Source organism: Pipistrellus kuhlii, unplaced genomic scaffold (genome assembly GCF_014108245.1).
Source record: "Pipistrellus kuhlii isolate mPipKuh1 unplaced genomic scaffold, mPipKuh1.p scaffold_m20_p_10, whole genome shotgun sequence".
In the NCBI taxonomy this organism is placed as follows: domain Eukaryota; kingdom Metazoa; phylum Chordata; class Mammalia; order Chiroptera; family Vespertilionidae; genus Pipistrellus; species Pipistrellus kuhlii.
Genome location: NW_023425405.1, coordinates 6,191,602 through 6,215,394, shown reverse-complemented (window position 1 = coordinate 6,215,394; position 23,793 = coordinate 6,191,602). Strand labels below are relative to the sequence as shown.

Below are 23,793 nucleotides of genomic sequence, written 5' to 3'. Positions count from 1 at the left end.
AGGTTGCTTTGTGTGCCATTGGCTAGGTGTTTTTGTTGGTGGAGGTTGGTTGGGCTGACAATTGCAGGAATAGTTTGACTCTCCATTTTAGCAAGTGAGGAAAAGTATCCCTGGAATTGAACGCAATCTTGTGTGATTTTATCCTGTGTTTGTTGTGTGGAGCAGAGAAATAAGATTGTAGGATATTTTTCTATAAATGTTTTAAGGGATCGTGTGGAAGAAAAAATATAAATATTAGGGGTGCTTTTATAGAAATATTTCAAGTGGCAGTCTAAGTCATCCAGGTTTCATAGGAAAGAAATTATGATAAAAAATGTCTGACAGATGTGGAGAAAGTAGCAGACAAAAGTGACATTTGAGATTCATGGCTCAGTAACATTGAAGGAGTGAAAAGGCCAGAGAAGCTGTAATTATTATAAAGTGGTGAAATAGTTTAAGCTTTCAAAGATGAAGTAGCTCTCTGTGGTGTAAGTTCCTGAGCAAGGCTACAGAAGTGGGAGAGTGAAGCTCAGGAGAAAGGAAGGTAGCAGTTTGATGATTTCTGATAAGGGGTTAACCTCCAAAATGTACTGGGAACTCATACAACTTAACAAAAGGAAGATAGACAACCCAATTTAAAAATGGGCAGCTGAAACTGGTTTGGCTTAGTGGATAGAGCATGGGTCTGCGGACGGAAGGGTCCCAGGTTTGATTCCAGTCAAGGGCATGTACATTGGTTGCAGGCACATCCCTGGCAGGGGTTGTGCAGGAGGCAGCTGGTCGATGTTTCTCTCTCATCGTTGTTTCTAGCTCTCTATCTCTCTTCCTTCCTCTCTTTGGAAATCAATAAAATATAAAATAAAATAAAAAGTGGGCAAAGGACCTCAATAGACACTTTTCCAAAATGGACATATAGAAGGCCAAAAGACATATGAAAAATGCTTAAAGTCACTGATCATCAGAGATGCAAATTAAAAGGACAAAGAAGCATCTCACACTTGTCAGAATGGCTATTATCAACAAATCAACAAATGACAACTGCTGGTGAGGAAGTGGAGAAAAGGGAATTCTTGTACACTGCTAGTGGGAATGCAGACTGGTGCAGCCACTGAGGAAAAAACTTATGGAGTTTTCTCAAAAAATTAAATATGGAACTGTCATTTGACTCAGTGATCCCACTTCTAGGATTATATCCCAAGAACTCAGAAACACCAATCAGAAAGGATATAGGCACCCCTATGTTCATAGCAGCACAATTTACAATAGCTAAGATTTGAAAAGAGCCTAAGTGCCCATCAACAGATAAATGTATTAAATAACTGACTGCATCTGTAAAAAAGAAAGAACTTTTACCATTTGCAACAGCATGGATGGATCTAAAAAAACATTATGCTAAGTGAAATAAGCCAGTCAAAGAAAGATAAGTATCATATGATCTCACTCATATGTGGAATCTAATGACCAGCATAAACTGATGAATAAAAATAGACCCAGAAGCATAGAAGCATCAAACAGACTGGCAAACCTCAGAGGGAAGGCAGGGAAAGGTGGAGTCAGGGAAGAGATCAACAAATGAACTCATATACATATATGCATAACGCAAGGCACAGACAGCAGCAGGTGAAAGCTTGGGGGATGAGGTCAGAGAGAGGGCAATGCGGGGGGCGAGAGGACATATGTAATACTTTCAACACTAAAGATTTATTTAAAATAAAAAACAAAACAAAGAAACTAAAAAAAAAAAAAGCTGTGCATTAGGATGCTAAATGGGTCATGTGACTAAATATTATTTCTACAAGAATGATGGTAGATTTGACGTAGAGAGGAAGATGTTAACCCAGGTGATATTTTCTTATTAATTATGTTGAATAATCAAGATGTTGGTAGACAATTGTTAGAAGGAGAAGCAAAGAGATGTTGACAATACCCCAACTCCAGAGATTAAGGTTTTAGTGGAAACCCCAGTTTCATTGTTCTCTGGGGTTAACAAAAGTCATTGTTTCATGAGAAAAATCAAAATCAAAGCTGGAGTTTCCAGCTCTGGCTGGGTGACTCAGCTGGCTGGAGCATCAGTCCATCGATCAAAAAGGTCCTGATTTGGTTCCCAGGAAGGCACATACCTAGGTTATGGGTCCTATCCCTAGGTGGGGCACCTACAGGATGTTTCTCACATTGATCTCTCTCTCTCTCTCTCTCTCTCTCTCTCTCTCTCTCTCTCTCTCTCTCTCTGTCTGTCTCTCTCTCTCCTTTCTCTCTCTCTTTCTGATTAAAAATCAATTTTAAGAAAGCAGGAATTACCAAGGATTTAGGGAAATGCAAAGTTGTGCTAAGAGAAGGAGTATAGAACCAGAAAGGAAGTGGGAAGGCATGAGAAAATGCTGACTTGGACCAGGCTGGTCATGATAGAGATGGAGACAAGTAGACAGATAAGCTTTGGGAGTGACTTGCTATTGAATTGAATGGGGATTTGAATGCACTTCCAGAAATTCTACCAATTAGAAATTCACTGGGTTTGCAAGCTTCTTCTATAAAAATTCAAATACATCTAAGAGGCTTAGGTCCCTGGTGAGGGTGTAATTTAGTCTGCATTAGTTCCATCAGCTTACTTTTACCATCACCTAGCTGAAGTCAGTCATACTTAAAGAGCTGAGAGTTTTGCTTGGGGAGAAGAATGTTTTGCATAAATAATATAATCGTGTGTAAGGCAGGAAGTGAAGTCTTGGGAAAGACAGAGGCCTGAAAGATCTTACAGGAGATGCAGAGATGGGTGACAGCATTTGAGAGCACAGAGAACAGGCAAACTGGCCTTCTCTGAAATTTGCCTGATTGCTTCTTAGAGATAAGTTCCCAATCTTCTTTAAAACTGGGAATGTCTCGTTTCTTGTACTCTTGTTTGAAAAAAAGACATTCCACCAATTAATAGCAGAGGAAAGAAACAAAAGCATTAAAAGCATTGACACCTTAGCCTGTTTGACTCTGTAGATAGAGCATTGGACTATGGACTAAAGGGTTCTAGGTTTGATTCTGGTCAAGGGCACATGCTGGGGTTGTGGGCTCCATCTCCAGGAGGGGGCATAAAGGATGCAGCTGATCAATGATTCTCTCTCATCACTGATGTCTCTCTCTCTCTCTCTCTCTCTCTCTCTCTCTCTCTCTCTCTCTCTCCTTCTCCCTTCCTCTCTGAAATCAATAAAAAATATATTTTTAAAAAAGCATTAACAATTTCCATGTTGTCTTATTTAAATCCAATGTAAACTACCTGATTCTCTGACAATATTTTACTGGTATCATATGATAAAAAGGAATTTTAAAATCTAAAAAATTAAAAGCAATCATCAGTGCCATGCGAGATAAATAAATATTATTGATCAATGTTTAAAAATAATTTCAATTATGTTATTTTAAAATTTTCTTTTATCTTTGGTAGTAAGTATCTATAATTTTTTAAAATATATTTTATTGATTTTTTTACAGAGAGGAAGAGAGAGGGATAGAGTTAGAAACATCGACGAGAGGATCATCAATCAACTGCTTCCTGCACACCCCCCACTGGGGATGTGCCCGCAACCAAGGCACATGCCCTTGACCAGAATTGAACCCGGGACCTTTCAGTCCGCAGGCCGACGCTCCATCCACTGAGCCAAACCGATTTCGGCAATATCTATAATTTTTAAGTCCTGTCTTGTTTAGATACAACAAAAGGTATTACATTTTATTTATTGTTTTATTTTTTTCTTTATGCATTCACAATCTTACTTTTAAAAAAATGACACAGATCCTAAAATGTTCCAAATGCTACCTTCTGGGTATAATTTTGGGTACATTTCAAACATCATGTGTCAGCCACCACTCAGAGCTAATACTGCTGGAAAGGATGAGTAATAGCCAAAAATTTGGCTCACTCCTAACCCTGACTTCTTGGATGGTGATCCTGCATTAAAAAAAGAACAAAAACAACAACTCACAAATGAAATAAAACAATTCTCTGATGTTCCCATATTTCAAATATGGAAAAGAAATTATTTTTATCACAAAACAAACAAACAGTAAAAAGCAACAACAAAAAACATTAGCCATAAGTATGGGCTCATAAAAAAATTAGGAAATTTTTTTTAAGCAAAGCATTAAATGGCAAGATAAAAATAGATCAGTCTGTAAGCCCATAAAAATCCATGGACTGGTGCCTCTGGATGAGAATTACAAGCTGAATGGCAGGTACACTGTGTGCGCTTTGGAATGGAACAGACGGTTAGTCTCCCCGCTGTCTTCGAGCTTTTCTCTGCATCTGGCCCCAGCTCTGTGCTTCCTTCCGCACATGGAGGGTCCCAGCTATGTTTACCATACGATCATCCATCCTTTCTGAGCATCTTTTTTTTTTAAATATATTTTATTGATTTTTTTACAGAGAGGAAGGGAAAGAGATAGAGAGTCAGGAACGTCGATGAGAGAGAGACATCGACCACCTGCCTCTTGCGCACCCCCTACTGGGGATGTGCCCGCAACCGATGTACTTGCCCTTGACCGGAATCCAACCCGGGACCCTTCAGTCCTCAGACCCATGCTCTACCACTGAGCCAAACCGGTTTCGGCATGAGCATCTTATTTCTCTCTACTGCTTAGGATAAAATCTGGGACAGTGCGTCCACATGGGGGAAAGCCACTGGGGAAGCACGGAACCTCAGCATTATTGATCATTGCCAATCATTGTGTTTTTATAGATAAGAGAAATCAAGCATAACCAGGTTGAGAATCTTGCTCAGAACTATTCATATATTAAGCCTCAGAGCTGAAGCTTCTCAGGTAATCTCTCAATCTGTGGAGAGACACTTCTCCATTTACCTGTCACATTTCTGCACGTTTGCAAACACAGGCACTGACCACCTTTGCTCTGAATTATCTTTTCAAAGGCATCTAGATAGCAGATAGCTTTGAAATATAAAGATAGTGCCTCCCTCCTGAGCAGAGAGAAGACTTTGTCCAATATAACAAAAATAATGTCTCCCTTTGGGGCAAAGGGCAGACATGCTCCCTGCCCATTATAAAACAGTCCAACTCCCTAAGCTAGGAGTTCCTCTCCTGAACCATAAACCACTAAGTTTACAAGTGTCAGCTGCCTGCTTCACATCGCCCTGCGGGGCCTGGGCTCAGTGAACTGGGACAAATGCTGGGAGCCTGGCGGCAGCCGCTGCTGTAAATTACAGAGTCATTTTTCTCTGAGTCAGGAGCCGCCTGTCTGCTGCTGGCACCCAGGACGCCGTGACAGACTGACTTGTGAGCTTGGGAGGGAGAAGAAATCTCAGAGCCTTCACACTTTTGGACAGAAACCTAAAAGTTTAGTGATAGTCACTCATATCAAAAGAAAAATAATACTAAGCACTAAGAGGCCTTTTGCTTGATTTTTCAAATCTAGATACCATTGGATGGTAACTGGTGATCCAGTTACCATTAATTAAGCATTATGTGTTAGGGATAATATATAATATGTTTATTCTTCAAATCAAATTATAGCCACACACACACACACACACACACACAGAGAGAGAGAGAGAGAGGGGGAGAGAGAGAGAGAGAGAGAGAGAGAGAGAGAGAGAGAGATGTATTATTTAATTTATTTTTTTAATTTCATTTATGTAATGGTCTCATTATCCTCATCCAACAGCAACCTGAAGCTAAGTCACATAGCTATTATAATAGGGGGCAGAGCTAAAACATCTGGTTTCAAAATTTTGTTTTGCCTTCCTCCAAATAAAACACAGCTAAAAATGGCATGGGCCATTTTAGTTTGAAATGAAATGGCTAAATTGTGTCATATTGTGTTTAGCTTGACAATCTTATCTTTTTAATAGAACTACTGCAGATGTTTAGGCATTGACATGTTGCTATCTAATATGCATTCAATGTTCAATGTTCAGTATTCAGAACAGATACAATGTTATTAATACTGAGTTTATATTATATACTATACAGTCACAGAAAAAGTCTACCACAGAAGCTGTTGTTTTTAAAGTTTAAATCATACAACCATGCTAAAGATATATTCTTTTAAAGCTACACTGCTAAGAAAACATGACAGGAGAAGTAATTCTATTTAAAAAGCTATATATCCCATAAACTATCTTGTTAGTCATGAAGATAAATAAAAAATAACACACTAGACAGAGTGGAGAAAGTACATATATTGAGAACTTACAAATGTTCTTAAGAATAAAAAATGTTTGCTCAGCCTATGTGGCTCAGTAGTTGAGTGTCTACCTATGAACTAAGAGGTCATGGTTTGATTTCCCATCAGGGTACATACCCGGGCTGCAAGCTCAATCCCTAGTGTGAGGTATGTGCAGGAGGCAGCCCATCAATAATTATTTCTCATTAAATATTAAATGGATTTTAAATAAGAAATATGAAGAACCCTTTCATTGATGAGCTTTGAAGGAGACTATAATTTTACCTATGAAGACATATAACATCTGATGTTATTTTCCCACTCTGGGAATCTATGAGAAAATGAGATGGTAATTTTTATCCTACTTTTCTAATGTCAAGACATAGAATTTACTCAGTCAGTATCTTGTCTTAAACAGACAGACAAATTGAGAAGATTTCAGAAAGAGGAAACGCATTAATCGTGAAGACATATTTTTTAAAAATAAAGCAGGAAATGTATTAAAAGCAAACATATATGAATAAAATAAATATTTATCTAGAAAGAAAGAAGGCAAAACTGAAAGAAAGCATATTAACATCACACTTGTATTACTTATTATGGAGGTCTTTCCATTGGTAAAACCTTGCAGATTCTGGAAGATTTATGATCGTGAAATTGGTGGACAAAGAAGCTCATCTATCAGATGGTGTCTCCTACAGATGCCTACATATTTCACATGTTTATGCATAGGGAAGCAAAAGAAAGCTTACCTGGAAATCTTTGAATTATTTGACATAAGCCTTCTTTTCTGCAAAGCTGATGCTGTATTTCTGGAAATATGTTTACCTAGAAGGAATGAAAAAGATTCTAGTGAGCTGGGCATTCATAAATGCTCAGGCAAAGGCACCGCCATCCACACCCTACCCTCAAACCTCTACAGGTCAGCATTTAGATCCGGAATAACAGAGTGGTCTACTGGGTAACATAAAATTAAAAACTGGCCCTCAGAAATCTTCAAAATATTTGGGGATACTTTTGAAAAACCTAGACTTATCTCAAAGCCATGGTTTTTGCTAGAAATAAAAGGGAATACTATGTCCTTATGGCAAATAGAGTAATACAAATAACCTCATAGTTTCAAATTTAGCTTTGGCCAAAAATTAGCACTAAGCATAACATACCTCAAAGTAAGTCAACTACAGTGCAACATTCCAAAGGCCCTCAGTGATTTGAGTCCCATACTGTGGAGAGTCAGTGCTAAACCTATTTCAACACTTCATCCCTACTTTTCACTTCATACTGAAGGGCATTCATTATTGCTTCCAAATATAAAGCCCAGCTATCTACTTTAACAAAAATGTCTTCTTAAAAAGCCTCATAAATATGACCACAAATTCAAATATGTACTCTCACTTGAAAAGGTCCAAACAAGCTAATTCTCCCCCTCCCCTGAATTTACAGGTTGGCTAGCTAGCTATTATCAACACAATCTCAAAAATAATTCCAAATATGGTAGGTAAAGCCTTCTTAAAACCAACAGAAAGAGGTAAGTGTAAATTTCCTTGAATATCAGATTCATTTTGAACAGTGATCGATTATTCTCAAATTAATTCACTCTAATCTAATAAAATACTGGAGTTTCTCTACTTGGTCTTGCCAGCATGATTAGATGACAACGAGGTGCAGTGGGAGAAAAGTGAGGGACCCAGGGACAGGGCTTGTGCTCCCACTTCTCCTGCCCAACAGTATGGTAATTGTGAGTCCACCACTTGGCTTCTCTTTCTCACTCTCTCAGTTTGTAAAATAAAGCAGTTACAGCCGTGGGTCTTTAAGTTCCACTTCTGCTTTTAGCTATTATCAACTCAATAATTCAATCATGGTTCTAGTTTTGTTTTGTTTTGTTTTATTTTGTTTTGTTTTGAAATATATTTGTATTGACTTCAGAAAGGAAAGGAGAGGGGGAGAGAGATATAAACATCAATCATGAGAGAAAATCATTGATCGGCTACCTCCTGCAGGCCCCCTACCGAGACCGTGCCCACAACCAGGGCATATGCCCTTGATCAGAATCAAACTCAGAACTCTTCAGTCCTCAGGCCAACGCTCCATCCACTGACCCAAACCACCTATGGCTTATTTTGTTTCTTTAACGGTTCATTTAAAAAGTTCATTCAAAGCCTTAAGTTTTGAAACAGTGCGTCAATTATTCTCCAACCACTGCAATCCCGTTAACTTCTCTTCATTTGTTCAGTAAAATGTAAACTTCAGCCCAGATCATCTATGAATGAAGCCCAGACTTCAGCCGAACCCACTCTGTGAAATTTGCACCAGCAACATTCCTAAACACTCCATTAGAAAGTCTACAGAGATACAAAAGTCTGAGCCACTTCCTAGTACGTTCTTATTGCACCGGGAACTGAGAAAAGAGTGTAAGTATAGTGCGTGATAGACTTTAGAGATGTCTTCATGTCTTAAATTCGAAAGTACAACAATTCAGAGACTAAATGTAGGGGGAGAATGGTTTCATAAAATCCTGATGTTTTCCATTCAGAATTCCTAAAACAGGCTGGACAGAGCACTGCAAAAATATGGGAAATTCATACCAAATGTTTGAGGTATTTTTTCTCCCCTTTACGTTAGCATATAAAAGCATCTTTCGGATGTAAAAAGCTTCAGAAGGCAATAAACTTGAACCATTTATCCCCACGCAGGCAAAATGACTCAGTTGCTATTGACTAAATAAAACCTTTAGCAATAGAAGAGCCAGCATTAGGTAAGTAATGTGAAAGACTGGGTTCTGGCACAGGTCCGACTGAAAACCGTCTCCCACTTCTTGAAGGGCTCAGAGCAAATGCCTAAAGCATCCTTGGTCCCATTGTCCGCTGCAGAACAGGATGGAAAAGTCTTGGTAACATGAGTTACAAAACTCACGGGGCAAAACACTTTGTGTAGATGCTGCAAAGATAGTGCACAGCGTGCTCAGTCTTCACACAGAAGGGCACTTGGCTGTGTCTCATCAGAGAGATGACTTTTCTTTTTCTTTTTTTAAACATATTTTATTTTATTTTATTTTTTTACAGAGAGGGATAGAGAGGTAGAAACATTGAACAGCTCCCTCCTGCACACCCACTACCAGGCATGTGCCCCCAACCAAGGTACATGCCCTTGACCAAAATCAAACCTAAGGCCATTCAGTCCGCAGGCCAACTCTCTATCCACTGAGCCAAACTGGTTTCAGCCGAGAGATGACTTTTCATGTTCGACCTTGGATCAAAAGGATGAACTGGCTCCGGGTCAACAAAGCACTTGCTTCAGAAATTCAGAGCCAAGCCACAGGAAGTAACTGCTCACCCTCTTCCGCCTTTGGTTTTCCGACCCCTCACCCAGTGACCTCTTCCCAGGCTCTTTCCTCCAAAGTAAATCTTTGGAATCAGAGTCACAGCAGATGACATAATCATGGTGACACGTGACACCAGAAATATCATCTCCGTTCCAATCTGGAAATGAGCACCAAACTAAGCAGTTCAACGAAATGACTCAGCACCGAGAAATAAACACACTCCGTGGCAATGGGTCACACAGCTATGGCAAATCATCTATGTTACACACATTTTAACTTTTTAATTGTTAAGCCTAATAACGTTAGGCTTTATGTTCTTTTTTTGTTTTATGTACATCATAAAATTTATGATTTGCATCATTCTCAAGTGGAACATCATCAAAGAAGTTTTTACTTGGTTAGCTAACTTTTATAAGATGAGCTTTCCAGCTTCAGACTGCAATAAATATTTTTATCAGGCTTTATTTTGGGGAGAAGGTGAGGTTCAGTTTGCCCACCACCCCCACACATGCACAATCTCCCCCATTATCAGAACCCTCCCGCCCCTCCAGTGGTGATTTTGTTACAATTGATTAATCTATACTGACACTTCATAATCACCCAAATAGTCATTTTTATACCCATTTTGTATTGGGGTTGAATGCTTTACAATGTGTGTGTGTGTGTGTGTGTGTGTGTGTGTGTGTGTGTGTTTTATAGACAGCTGTTCTGATATTTTTCTTAGCATAAAATCTTTCATATTTTTGAAAGAATTAGAATGAATATAAAATGATAATGACATTTGAGCCTGCAACATTTCTGAGATCAAATTGGGACAACAAAATGTGCATTTTTAAAAATATATTTGTAAATATATAATTTTTTTATTTCAGAGAGAGAGAGATAGAAACATCAATGATGAGAGAGAATCATTGACTGGCTGCCTCCTGCATGCCTCCTACTGGGGATCAAGTCCCAAACCAGGCATGTGCCCTTGACCGGGATTGAACCTGGGACCCTTCAGTCCATAGGCAGACACTCTATTCACTGAGTCAAACTGGCTAGGGTGAAAATGTGCATTTAAAAAGATTTCAATCTCCACATATCTTCTACAATCAGAATCAGTGATAATCTATATCTAAATTATTTTATTATATACTAAGGCCCAGTGCACAAAATTCGTGCATGGAGTGGGAGGGAGTGTGTGTGTCCCTCAGGCCAACCTGCACCCTCTCCAATCTGGGATTCCTCAAGGGATGTTCAATACCTGTTTAGGCCTGATACTGGTGGAATTGGGCCTAAACAAGCAGTTGGACATCCTTCTCACAATCCAGGGCGGTTGGCTCTCAACCATTTGCCTACCAGCCAGATCACCCCCCTAACCACTCCTCTACCAGCCTGATCAATCCCTAACCACTCCTCTTCCAGCCTGATCGACTCCTAACTGCTCCCCTGTCAGCCCAATTGCCCCTAACTGCACTTCCCTGCAGGCCTGGTTGCCCCAACTGCTCTTCCCTGCCAACCATCTTGTAGTAGCCATCTTCTGTGTTGGAGTGATGGTCAATTTGCATATTACTATTATTAGATAGGATATTGTCCGAATCAAAAGTAAAAATCATTCTTAGTTGAAACCTTTACTTAATAAGTGCAACAGTATAGTATTAATTATAAGCACTTAAAAGTGTTTTAAATAAATTTTTAAAAAACCTAAAAATACAGTAACTTATTAGGGACAATAGGCATTTAAATGTAGACTATTTATAAAGTGTAAGAAAACACCCAAGTAATAAAAAATCTTTTAGTCACTTGTGAACAATGAGAGTACACACATTTCATAGTGTATCTTTCTTAGGGAACTGCTCTTTTTCTTCACTAGATGTATACAGACTTTTATTCCTTTTATTTTTATCAAAAATAGGATCTCTGAAAGCTGTTCAGTATCATCCATATAGAAAAGAATTAATGATGAGAAGCAACAAATCAAAAAAAAAAAGTCCTTTTATCCCCCATGTTTCTAACATACAATTATCATTCCATCAAATTCACCTGAAAGTGTCCTTTCATACCTTAACATAAGAGCCCTCTCAGTGGTTCTCAGCGCTCCAAGTAGAACTAAAAACAGCATCCTGGGCTTAGGGGTTGCTAATCCTACAAACATTTAGAGCTAGAAATCAATCCCTCATCTCAGGAAATACTAGAACCTGTCTGTTAGAGGTGAGATACAGCCCCAGTGACTAAATTTAATGCTGCCCCAACTAGTGGACCTCACTTCACTTTCAGTATCACATGGACCAACACAGTTTTAAATTTATGTTACTTTCTCCCTGACTAGAGAGACTCCTGACCATTCATTTTCTGTGACAGATTGATGATCATTTTCATTAAGCACTTAAATTCCAAGCCTCTAACACGATTAGTGATTTTAATTTGAGCAGATGCCCTTTCTTTGTTAACTTTACAGTTACTGACTCCCACAACACCATCAAGCAATTTGAAACAACTGTTTTATTTTTGTTTTTTCTTTATTATTGTAAATATTATAGATATCCCACTTTCTTTTTCCCCCCTCACCCTACCCCAGGCCTTCATCACATTATTGTCTGTGTCCATGGGCAATGCTTACATGCATACAAATTCTGTGGGTAATCTCTTGCCACTTCCTCTGTTCCCTTTGAGGTTCACCAGTCTGTTCCCTGCTTCCACGCCTCTGGATCTATGTTGTCCATCTGTTTATTTTGTTCATTATATTCCACATTTAAATGAGATCAGGTGATATTTGTCTTTCTCTATCTGGCTTATTTTCCTTTCTAGAATCTTTAGGCCCCTCCATGCTGTCTCAAAGGTAAGAGATGCTTCTTCTTTTTTATGGCTGCATAGTATTCCATGTGTAAATGAATCACAGATTTCTTATCCACTCATATACTGATGAGCACTTGGGCTGTTTCCAGATTTTAGCCATTGTAAATAACACTGTTATGAACATAGGGATACAAATAATCTTTCTGATTGGTGTCTTGGGATTCTTAGAATATATTTCTAGAAGTGGAATAACTAAATCAAACAGCAGTTTCATTTTTAACTTTTTGAGAAAACTCCATACTGTTTTCCATAGTGGCTGCACCAGTCTGCATCCCCACCAGTAGTGTACTAAGTTTCCTTTTTCTCTATATCCTCACCAACACTTGCTGTTTATTGATTTGTTTTGATTTGCATCTCTCTGATGATTAGTAACGTTGAACATTTTTTCATATAACTAGTGGCCATCTGTTTGTCCACTTTGGAGAAGTATCTATTTAGGTCCTTTGCCCATTTTTTAATTAGATTATTTGTCTTCCTTTTGTTGAGTTGACTGACTTCTTTATGAATTTTGGAGACTAACCCCTTAGCCTATGTATCATTGGCAAATATATTCTCTCATACAGTGGATTCCTTTTTCATTTCGAGGATGGTTTCTTTTGCTGTACAGGAGATTTTTAGTTTGATGTAGTCCCATTTGTTTAGTTTTTTCCTTTGTTTCTCTTGTTCAAGGAGATGTAAAGGTAAATATTCAACCATGTGAGATGTCTGAGATTCTGTTGTCTGTTTTCTTCCAGGATTTTTATGGTTTCACAACTTGAATTTAAATTTTTTATCCATTTTCAGTTTATTCTTGTGTATGGTATAAGTTGGTGATCTAGTTTCACTTTTTTTTGGCATATACCTGTGCAATTTACTCAACACTATTTATTGAGACTATCTACTCCACTGAATGCTCTTGCATCCTTTGTCAAATATTAATTGAGTGTAATGGCTTGGGTTGATTTCTGGGTTCTCTGTTCCATTCCATTGATCTTTATGCCTGTTCTTGTGCCAGTACCAGGATGCATTGATTACAATGAGCTTATAGTATACCTAGAAGCCTAGTGTATGAAATTCATGCACTGAGGGGTGGGGCAGGGGGTCTCTCAGCCCAGCCGGAGCCCTTTCACATCCAGGGAACCCCTTGCTCCTTACCGCATGCCTGCTGGCTCCTTACCACTCAGCTCGCTGCTCTTTAGCACTTCCGCAGAAGCAAGAGAGGCTCGCCACTCATGAGCCCAGCTTCCGGCTGAGCGGCACTCCCCCTGTGGGAGCACACTGACCACCAGGGGGCAGCTCCTGCATTGAGAATCTGCCCCTGGTAGTCAGTATACATCATAGTGACCTGTTGTTGTTCTGGTCATTCGCCATAATAGTTGCTTAGGCTTTTATTATATAGATTTGATATCTGGTGATCCCTCCAAATTTGTTCTTTCTGAAGATGCAACAGCTATTCAGGATCTTTTTTGATTCCATATAAATTTTTGCAGAGTTATAATTTGTCAATGGCTAACTTTCTCCATATTATTCTGGCTCTGTGAAATATGCCATTGGTATTTTAATAGAAATTGTATTGAATCCATAAATTGGATGGACATTTTAATGATGTTAATTCTTTCAATCCATGAACATGGAATATGCTTCCATTTGTTTGTATCTTCCTTTACTTCTTTTTTTCAATGTTCTGTAGTTTTCTGAGTACAGGTCTTTTACTTCCTTGATTAAGTTTATTACAAGTATGATATATATTTTTTGTTGCAATGGCAAAAGGGATTGTGGTGTTTTTTTAGTGGTTTTTGTTTTTGTTTTGGCTTTACTCTCTGGGAGTTCATTATTGGTGAATAAAAATGCCATCAATTTCTGAATGTTGATTTTATATCCTGCTGCTTGCCTAATTCATTTTTTAAATCTATTAGTTTTTTTGTAGAATCTTTAGGGTTTTTTATGTAAATATGTCATCTGCAAATAATGACAGTTTTACTTTCTCCTTTCCAATTTGGATGCTTTTTTTTTTTTTTTTTTTTTTTTTTTTCATCTGTGTGATGTCTGTGGCTAGGACTTCTAGTACTATGTTGAATAAAAGTAGCAAAAGTGAATATACCAGGCTTGTACCTGCTTTTAGTTTTGCCCATTGAGTATGATGTTAGGTGCAGGTTTTCCTTACATGGACTTTATTATATTAAGGTATGATCTCTCTATTCCTACTTTGCCAAGAGTTTTTATAAAAAATGGTTGCTTGATTTTGTTGAATGCTTTTTCTGCATCTATGGATCTGATCATGTGATTTTTATTTTTAATCTTGTTTATGTGATGTATCACATTTATTGATTTGCAAATATTATACCAGCCTTGCATCTCTGAAATAAAAAAAAATCATGGTGTCTGATCTTTTAGTACATTGCTAGATTTGATTTGCTAATATTTTGTTGAGGATTTTAGCAACTCTATTCATCAGAAATATTGGTCTATAATTTTCTTTCTTTGTAGTGTTTTTATATGGTTTCGGAATTAGGATAATGCTGGCCTCCTAAAAAAAAGCTAAGAAGTCCTCCTCCCTCTTGAATTTTTGGGTATGTTTTAATATTTATGTTTACATAAATAAGTTATTGCTCATGAAGCTTCAAATTATTTATGTTCCAAAGTGACAGTTGTATAACATGTATCATTTATAATTTTTGTATTATTTAAGTATATTCATTAGCATATGCTATCCATGCAGTGGCTAACCATCTTTTTAGGACAGTTCTATAGTGATATGGTAAAGAAAAAAAAAAAATTGAAGTCAGACTGTCTGAATTTGAACCCTCTTTGCTTCATTTATGATCCGTGATTTTCTTAACCTCTACTCGCTAAGTCTCCTAAAATGTAAACAATGGACATAAATAAATATGGAAGCACTTTGAAAGATGTCTGGTACCAATGGGAAACCTTGGCAAGAGATTGGAGGATGGGAGTGGATAGAGTTTGGATACTTATCTTCCAAGCTTCCTCTTTGCAGAACTATGATTTCTCAATAACTGACTTTCCCCATATTTATAGCTCCTCTCTTATAGCTCCCCCGCTGGCCTCTTTTCCTTGCTTCCAGCTCTCATTAGGATCTGCCACACCCTTCCTTCTTCATACCCTTCCTCAAACCAGAGCTGGGGGAAACGTTATGATGTTTCTTTGTGTCTCTAATCTTTTTTGTGTTTCTCTTGTTCTGCCAAAACCACTATAAATAGCTCCTTTATTAATTTCCCTTCAGTTATATCCTTTTCAGTGTGGCATTTGTCTCCTGCTGGGAGGTGTGATACACAAAGAGGATCGTTTTTCACTGTGACAATGGTGGGCAGGATAAATTTTAGGGGCAAAATATTTGCTTCAGAAAAATCAGTGAGGAGGATTCAGCAATAATCTTGGTAAAATATGGTGATTGCCTGGCTTGGGTAAAGGTAGTAAGTACTGATATATTTGAGAAACAGTTTGCAGTAAAATATTTGAGAAATATTTAGATTTCATTGTATCAGTGACTGATGGAATGCAGATGACAAAGAAGAGGAAGGGCTCAGAGGTGAAGGCCAGGTTTCTAGCTCAGGAAGTGACAGAGGATTTGATCTTGTTTATGACTAACAGAACAGAAGTTCAGCAAAGCTTTTAAATGCAAGAACAGAGTAAATTTACTGGGGAAAACAATGAGTTGTTTTTCTCCATGTTGAGTTTGAGGTGTCTGTGGGGCATAGAGTGGGGATGATAATCAGACCTGAAGAGGTACATGCAAGCCCAAAGCCTGGTATAATGCTTTGAATTTTAGGTTTAGACTTGGGAATCATCAACTACAAATGGCAGTTAAAACTTTGGGAGTGATGTTAGGGAACACATGCATTTAAGAATGAGCAGAGGAAAAGTAGCTATAAAAAAGAAAGAGAATAAATAGCCAAAAATCCTATATAATAAAAGGGTAATATGTAAATTGACCCCTCGTCGGAACTACCAGTCACTATGACACACACTGACCACCAGGGGCAGACGCTCAACGCAGGAGCTGCCCTCCAGAAGCCAGCTGACAGCTGGAGAGCACAGTGGCGGTGGTGGGAGCCTCAACTGCCCCCACAGCAGCCTAAGAATGTCCGACTGACAGCCTAAGGATGTCCATCAGTCAAACATCCCCCAAGGACTCCCAGACTGTGAAAGAGCGCAGACCAGGCTGAAGTACCGCCCCCCCTCCACCCCCTGTGTATGAATGTCGTGCACCAGGCTTCTAGTTTATAAGAAGAACCAAAACAATGTACTCAGTCCAAAGGCCAAGGGAGTCAAGAGTCAGAAATAGATAGGAGTTATCAAGACTGTCAGTTGTAGAAATATCAAGTGATCAGGATTGCTACTACAATATTATTTTACTACTGAAAATACCTATTAGTTTTGACACTTTTTTTTTTCAGAGACTTGCTATAGGTACCAAAATAGTGCATATTTCCAGCACAGTGACCAAACACATTATTGGGCATTTGGTAAATCTTCATTAACTTTTCTAAAAGTATTTACAAAAATTCACACAAAGTAAACAGTAGAGATTGAATGCCAATTTCAAAAGTTATTAATAAATTGTATAAATCCTATATAATAAAAACCTAGGTAGCATGATGCCGTCATGCGACATCGCCACAAGATGACCATCACAAGACAGCCAGCAGGGAGGCCAGTCGGGAGTGATCGAACCAGGAGGGAGGACAGTTGGGAGCAATTGGGCCAGCAGGGGAGTAGTTAGGCATCAATCAGGCTGGCAGGGGAGCAGTTAGGGGGTGAGGGGACGATCAGGCAGGTAGGCAGCAGCAGTTAGGGGCAATCAGGCAGGCAGGTAGGTGAGTAGTTAGGAGCCAGCAGTCCCGGATTGTGAGAGGGATGTCCCAGATAACAGAAGGTGCAGGCTGGGGTGAGGGACCCCCCCCCATGCATGAATTTCATGCACCGGGCCTCTAGTTTTATTAAAATTCAGAATACCACTTTAACTTTGAAAAAGTTAAAACAGTGATGTAGAGAATAAAGGCTTGACTACTTTGGGTGAACATGTGGCCAGGGTAAGCAGCAATCCAGAGGCTACAGACTTCTTAATCAAGTTTGGGTCCCGCTAGGTAAAATGGGTCCTTATTGGTAGCCGCTGAGGTTGAGGGGGATTCTATCAAACAAAAATGGTGAACATTTTATGGTAACATGTATAAGGCATGACCATTGGAACTTTTTCCAAACATGTAATAGATCTAATGGTGAAATTTTTTTGAACATTATTGAATAAGAGATGCTGGTGGTAATATCTATAGGATTAATACAATCTGTGCATGTGTGGGGAAAAATTACCTTTTGATGTAAACTTAAGTGGCACACATCTTCCTTGGATATGCAGGGATTTCCACCAGCTTTCCTAGAAGACAGGCAAATGAGCAGGTCCCAAGAGCCCAAGTCACCTAGTAGCAAAAAGCATTGAAAAAAAAATTATCAGATTTTTTAAAGGCAGCATTTACTTCTTCAGATTAAAGAATGTAATTATTTTGGTCCTAAAACACAGGCAACAACGATTCTGATTATATTTAAAAATCAATATTTGAAGTTCAACTTTCCTAATTTAGCAGAACTAACATTTTTATATTTAGCATTGTTCCCTAGGAAAATTCAATTATCTGAAGCAATATCAAAAAATTTCTGGGCTGAAGCCGGTTTGGCTCAGTGGATAGAGTGTGGGCTTGTGGACTGAAAGGTCCTGGATTTGATTCCAGTCAAGGGCATGTGCCTTGGTTGCGGGCACATCCCCAGTGGCGAATGTGCAGGTGTCAGCTGATAGATGTCTCTCTCTCATTGATGATTCTAACTCTCTATCCCTTTCCCTTCCTCTCTGTAAAAAATCAATAAAAATATATATTTTAAAAATTTTCTGGAAAAAAACCCTAAAATTGAAATATAAAAAATGTATAAAGTCTTATTTGGAAATTGGGAGGAAATAGTGATAAGTTAAAACACTAGATATTTATTTTTGGACTTCGGCAACACCATTGCTTTTCATCAGTCTTAAACATCAAATATACTTTCATAAGATTTCTTACAGAGAAAATATTATGGTAGGCAGAAAATAAAATTCAATGAAAAATTTAAGATGCAGGTTTTGTCCAAAAGAAATTTGTAGACAGCACAGAGTTAGATCAAAATACAGAGTAAAACATGGACCAAAGCAAATGATATTTCATTTATTTCACCAAGGACAAAGTTCTTTGCCAATAAATCCTAGTAACTTATCAAAATAATCTCAGATGAGTACATTCTCACATAATGTTTAAACATTTAAAAGTTAACATTTGAAAAAAAAATTAACATTTGCATAGATTTCACTTATTCTATTTGATTTACTTACATAAATTTTTATCAATATGCCTTACATAAAATTTGTGCTTTAAAAATATTTGTCATGCCCTAACTGGTTTGGCTCAGTAGATAGAGTGTCAGCCTGTGGACTGAAAGGTCCCAGGTTCGATTCGATTTCAGTCAAGGCATGTACCTTGGTTGTGGGCACATCCCCACTAGGAGGTATGCAGGAGGCAGCTCATGGATGTTTCTCTCTCATTGGTGTTTCTAACTTTCTATCCCTCTTCCTTCCTCTCTGTAAAAAAGCAATAAAATATTTTTTTAATAAAATAAATTTTTAAAATTTTTGTCAAATTAATGAATAAGTAAGTAGCCCATGATAAGGTAGTAAACACATTTGTTCAGAAAGGGTAATCAAATGGGTAAACAAAAAATAACCAGAAAAGGTTATGTATAAAATAATTGATATTATTTGGAAAACTCCCCTTATTTTGGATGGAAATCCAGTTTAAAAAATTAAGCAGTTTCTGTACACCTGATCTTTTGTTGACCACTTGTGACATAATGTTCCTTGGAGTAACTATGCCAGACCTCACAAGTCATTTCCCACAGCAGGTATTAGTGGTCTCTAAAAAGAAAAGAAACAATGTCTCCAAATCTTATCTTTTAATAGTTTCCCGGAAGGCCCTGGCCAGTGTGATTTAATTGGTTGAGTATTGTCCTGTGCACTGAAAGGTTGCCAGTTCAATTTCTGGTCAGGGCACATGTCCAGGTTGCAGGCCTGATCCCCAATTGGAGTAGGTTCGGGAAGCAGCCAATTGATGTTTCTCTTTCTCTCTTCTTCTCTCTATAAAAAAATATTTTAAAAAATAAATAAAAACTTTTTTTTTTAATTCCCAGAAAAATATCTCACTTGAGAGCATAATACTTTCAAAGAAGGGCTTTATAGGAGAAAAAATAAAACGTAATAAGGAACTGTGATAATTAGGAATGAAATTCCACTCTTCACTAACCAAGTCTTTTACAAGTTGAGAAGCTCTGTGCTGTCTGGGCTATTAGTTCCTCTGTAATTGTTCCGTTGCTGGAAGAGAAACCTTTCTAACAAAAGTTGATCCAGGAAATTGAGCTCAAGTTAACATATGAGCTCTTGTCCTAGAAATTCTCTACTTGCTTGTTGTATCCCAAGACACTGAAAGATACCCAACAGTTCAAAGGACAAGGAGAAATGGTGCTGTGATTTGGGAAGGAGAGAGAAATCTCTACATGTAATTGCTATCAGGCCTTAGGTTTGAAGGGTCTACCCTGTTCCACTCACCCTCATTTTAAAGAAACTACAAACATATCCCATTAGCCCAATCCAAATAGCCAATGATTCCAATACTTTAAATCTGGCATTTAAAAAATCTTTATTGATTTCAGAGAGGAAGGGAGAGGGAGAGAGATAGATGCATCCTATATAATAAAAGGTTAACATGTAAATCAACCAAACAGCGGAACAACTGGTCACTATGATGCCCACTGGCCACCAGGGAGCAGATGCTCAATGCAGGAGCTGCCCTGGTAGTCAGTGCACTCCCACAAAAGGAGCACCAATCAGCCAGAAGCCTGGCTCACTGCTGGTGGTGGTGGCAAGATCCTCTCCCGCCTCAATGGCAGACAGACATGCCCTGAGGGGTCCCAGACTGTGAGAGGGTGCAGATCAGGCTGAGGGACTTCCCTCACCCCCAGTGCACGAATGTCATGCACTGGGCCTCTACTCAATAATGAGAGAGAATCATTGATCGGCTGCCTCCTGCACACCCTCTACTGGGATCAAGCTCAAGACCCAGATATGAGCTCAGACATGGAATTGAACTGTGACCTCCTGGTTCATAGATTGCCACTCAACCACTGAACCACACTGGCCAGGCCATCTGGCATTTTCAACCAAAATCCTTGATGTGTTCAAAAGGAAAAACATGAAGACTATGTCATTCAAAATTATTTCTAGCCCAAGAAACATTATAAACTTAGAAGAAATGTCTTAATATACTCAACTAAATATTTTAGGAAGATATGAATATGCAAAGAAAGAATTTCAAATTATGGACTCTATTGTTTGGGTGTTAAAAACAGAGTACATTTTTTACATTTCCCTTTCACTACCCAAGGCACACGCACAATTTCTCAATTTGATAGAAAAAAAAATATTAAGCCATAAATGTTTAAAAATGGAAGACACCTTTAAATAATTCAACACATTCAATTTATCAAGAACCTCCTATGAACAGAACATTGTAGTAGAAATATGAAAGTAACTAGCAGAAAGAAAAAGAAAAAGAGAGAGCAGTAACTGCCTTCAGCAATCTATTTGAAGGATCTAAACATTAAAAAGAATTTAGAATAACTTATACAGCATCGCATAGTTTTTGAGACTCCTAAGAGTTACCCATCAGCTCTCAAAAATATTTAATTAATATTTAAAGTTTTAAATGAATATTTAAAAAATACTCCATCACATATAAATTTTACTGTAAAATGAATAAAGTAGAACTGAAATTTTCAAGTCATTTCTTTATACTTCTTACCCAATTCTTATTACCATGACCTGAAAAATACTGATTGTTTCCATTCAAAATTCCCATTGCTGCACTCATTAAATTCTACCTCAAACTATTTTCCAATTAAATATTTAATAGACCTCTTTCACTTTCTCTTCAGTTCTTTCTCCAACATTAGAAATAAACTACCTCTGCTGACTCCCACAGCCCTTTTTTAGAGTAGAAGCTTATTTATTGCATGAGTGTTATTCTGCATTCAAAGTTGACTTTAAAAAAAAAAAAAAGTCACACTGACTTTGTAGAAACAGGGCAGAAAACAAAGCACATTCCCTAGCTAAGTAAATCACACTCAGAAGTCAACCGTGGAGCATTTGGGATACAGTTTGTGCCTCAGCAAAATTACAAATTACTGTACATTGTGAGCTTTGGGTCATGCTCACATAGTTGAAAGCATGAGACTGTGTACGCACATGCCCAGTATTTCACCACGAGACTACAGGCACACAGGAAGAGTCAAGCCCACATGTGGGGTGCATGTGGCCTGAACAGTGTTTGTTTTGTTGTGTTGTGCCGTTTTAAGTATTTGACAAAATGCAAATGTCACATCAAAATCCAGTTCAGCCTTCATGTGAAAACTGGGCAGCATCCCGGTCCATGCCTGCGTGGTAGCCAGTAGCTGGGGCTAAGTACAACATCCCACACATTCTCTGGTTGACCATAACGGCCCTGCCTGCTCTAACGCTGTGTGAGCTCCACCTGTAGAAGCAGAAAACAGTGCTAAACCTGATGTAAAATACTGGTCAGTCAGTGTCCATTCAATTGCTCATTCAGCAAGTTGATGATCCATGTTTCAGCTTTTAATGAATTACACTGATCATTGTGTACATTGATTTTGATGAGCTGACTTTAGGCAAGTTGATATTTGGTCAGTTGGTCGTAAAAGCATATGTGACTACACCCTTTGATTTCCAGATTTGGCCACAGTCTCCTGCAAGGTTGAATAAGGTCACCTCAGCTCTGAAGACATTTTATTGGCTGGGTTACAGTTAGAGAGGACTGAAGGGTGACTTCTTCGAGTTGTTCTTTTTCTCAGGAGCCGGGAAAAGGCAAGCGTTGCCCTTGACCTTGTTTCTCATTTATGTCTCTTCTCTGGTTGGATTGCTAATGTGGCTCAGGTCCCACTTCAAGGTTGGTTGGCTCTCATTCTTTTCTCACTCACACTCCCTCTTTGGACTCTTTCCACATTCGGCCTGTCTCAGGGCTGTTGCCACAGTTATAAATTGCCTTTCGAGGACAGGCTCTTTCGAGGCATTGGGACAAGCATGCTTGGTGTTCACCTTGCTTGGTGTGTTTCTTCTGCCCCCACAAGATTGATATCAGAGTGTAAGCTCTGAGAAGGCAGATTTGGATTTGAGGGAAAACAGGTAAAGTGGGCCAGAAAGGTTAAATAAGTGGTCCAAGGTTAGCCAACTAGTTAGTGGTGGGAAGAGAATTTTAATGCATGATCTCTAGCTCTAGAGGCCATGTTTGAGACCATTAAATCATTACTCCTTAAAAAAAAAGATAGAAAAAAAAAAAAGACGCAACAGAGAAATTTAGCTTTTGGGGCCTTATATGTTCACTTATGCAGAACTTCCAATAACATAACTTTGTGGGGCAGAAACAATTATTACACACTAGAGGCCCTGTGAACAAAATCCATGCGTGGGTAGGGTCCCTAGTGCTGGCCAGCGATCAGGGTTGATCCTTCTTCGGCTGCCAGCTGGGGCCTTCCTTCATTCCTCGCCACCCCCTGGTGGTCAGTGCACATCATAGTGAGCGATTAAACTCCCAGTCTCCCAGTTGAACTCCTAAAAAAACACTTTACATATTAAGCTTTTATATAGATAGTTATAGATATACTTTATAAGAGAAGAAACTGAGACAAAGAGAAATTATTTAGCTTTGGTATTTTTCCAACTACTGTCCATTACATCTATTTTCCTTTGGAAACTTGGAGGAAAAAAATGCCTACAACAGGGATAATTCAAGTATTCCTAGACCCTCACCCAGCAGCAGCACTCCCCAAGATATTATTAGCAATACCACTGGGAATTGAAGTAGAATGTTCATGTGTAAAAGAATAGGAATCCAATTGCATGTGTACTCAGAATCTGTAAATATTAATTTGGCCTCTGCTTACTTTTGAAAAGAGATCTCTAAAAGTTGCTTATATTCTTTGATGGTTAAAATGATTTCTTTAAAAAAAAAAAAAAAAAAGAATAAAATAAAATGATTTTATTATTTCCCAAAGAAACCAGAGCAGGACTAGCTCTCCAGACTGAGTCAAGCCTTTGAATAGAGAGGTCATGGGACATTGTTCTAGGAAAACAGGATGTGGATGTTCCCTTCTCCATCTCAAAATTACAAAAACATGAGAAACACAGGCGTGTCTCCATAAACAGTGAAACCAAATGGCCCAGAGCACCACTCACTACCACGCCTCACGCCAGCTCTGGACGCAATGAGGTCGCCACAGACAAGTTCAGGAGTTGTTGGGGCCCAGATGTAGTCTTTCCGATATGAACTAGCACTGATTATTGCATTTATCCTTCTCTAAGGTTGCTCGGAAACCAGCGCACGTCTTAGTGTTAAAAGGAAGAACAATT

At 38.5% G+C, this 23,793-nt stretch overlaps 1 protein-coding gene across 4 annotated transcripts in view; it reads right to left on the bottom strand.

Annotated features, from left to right (window-relative positions):
• CPED1 (cadherin like and PC-esterase domain containing 1) overlaps positions 1-23,793 on the bottom strand; it is a 270,687-nt gene that overhangs the window by 193,783 nt on the left and 53,111 nt on the right. For all 4 annotated transcript variants that reach the window (XM_036425416.2, XM_045576312.1, XM_045576316.1 and 1 more), the window contains 2 exons: positions 17,610-17,716; positions 6,892-6,967 (listed from right to left, as the gene is read on the bottom strand). In XM_036425416.2, coding sequence (XP_036281309.1) covers positions 6,892-6,967; positions 17,610-17,716 — 183 coding nt within the window. The remainder of the gene's footprint in view (positions 1-6,891; positions 6,968-17,609; positions 17,717-23,793) is intronic.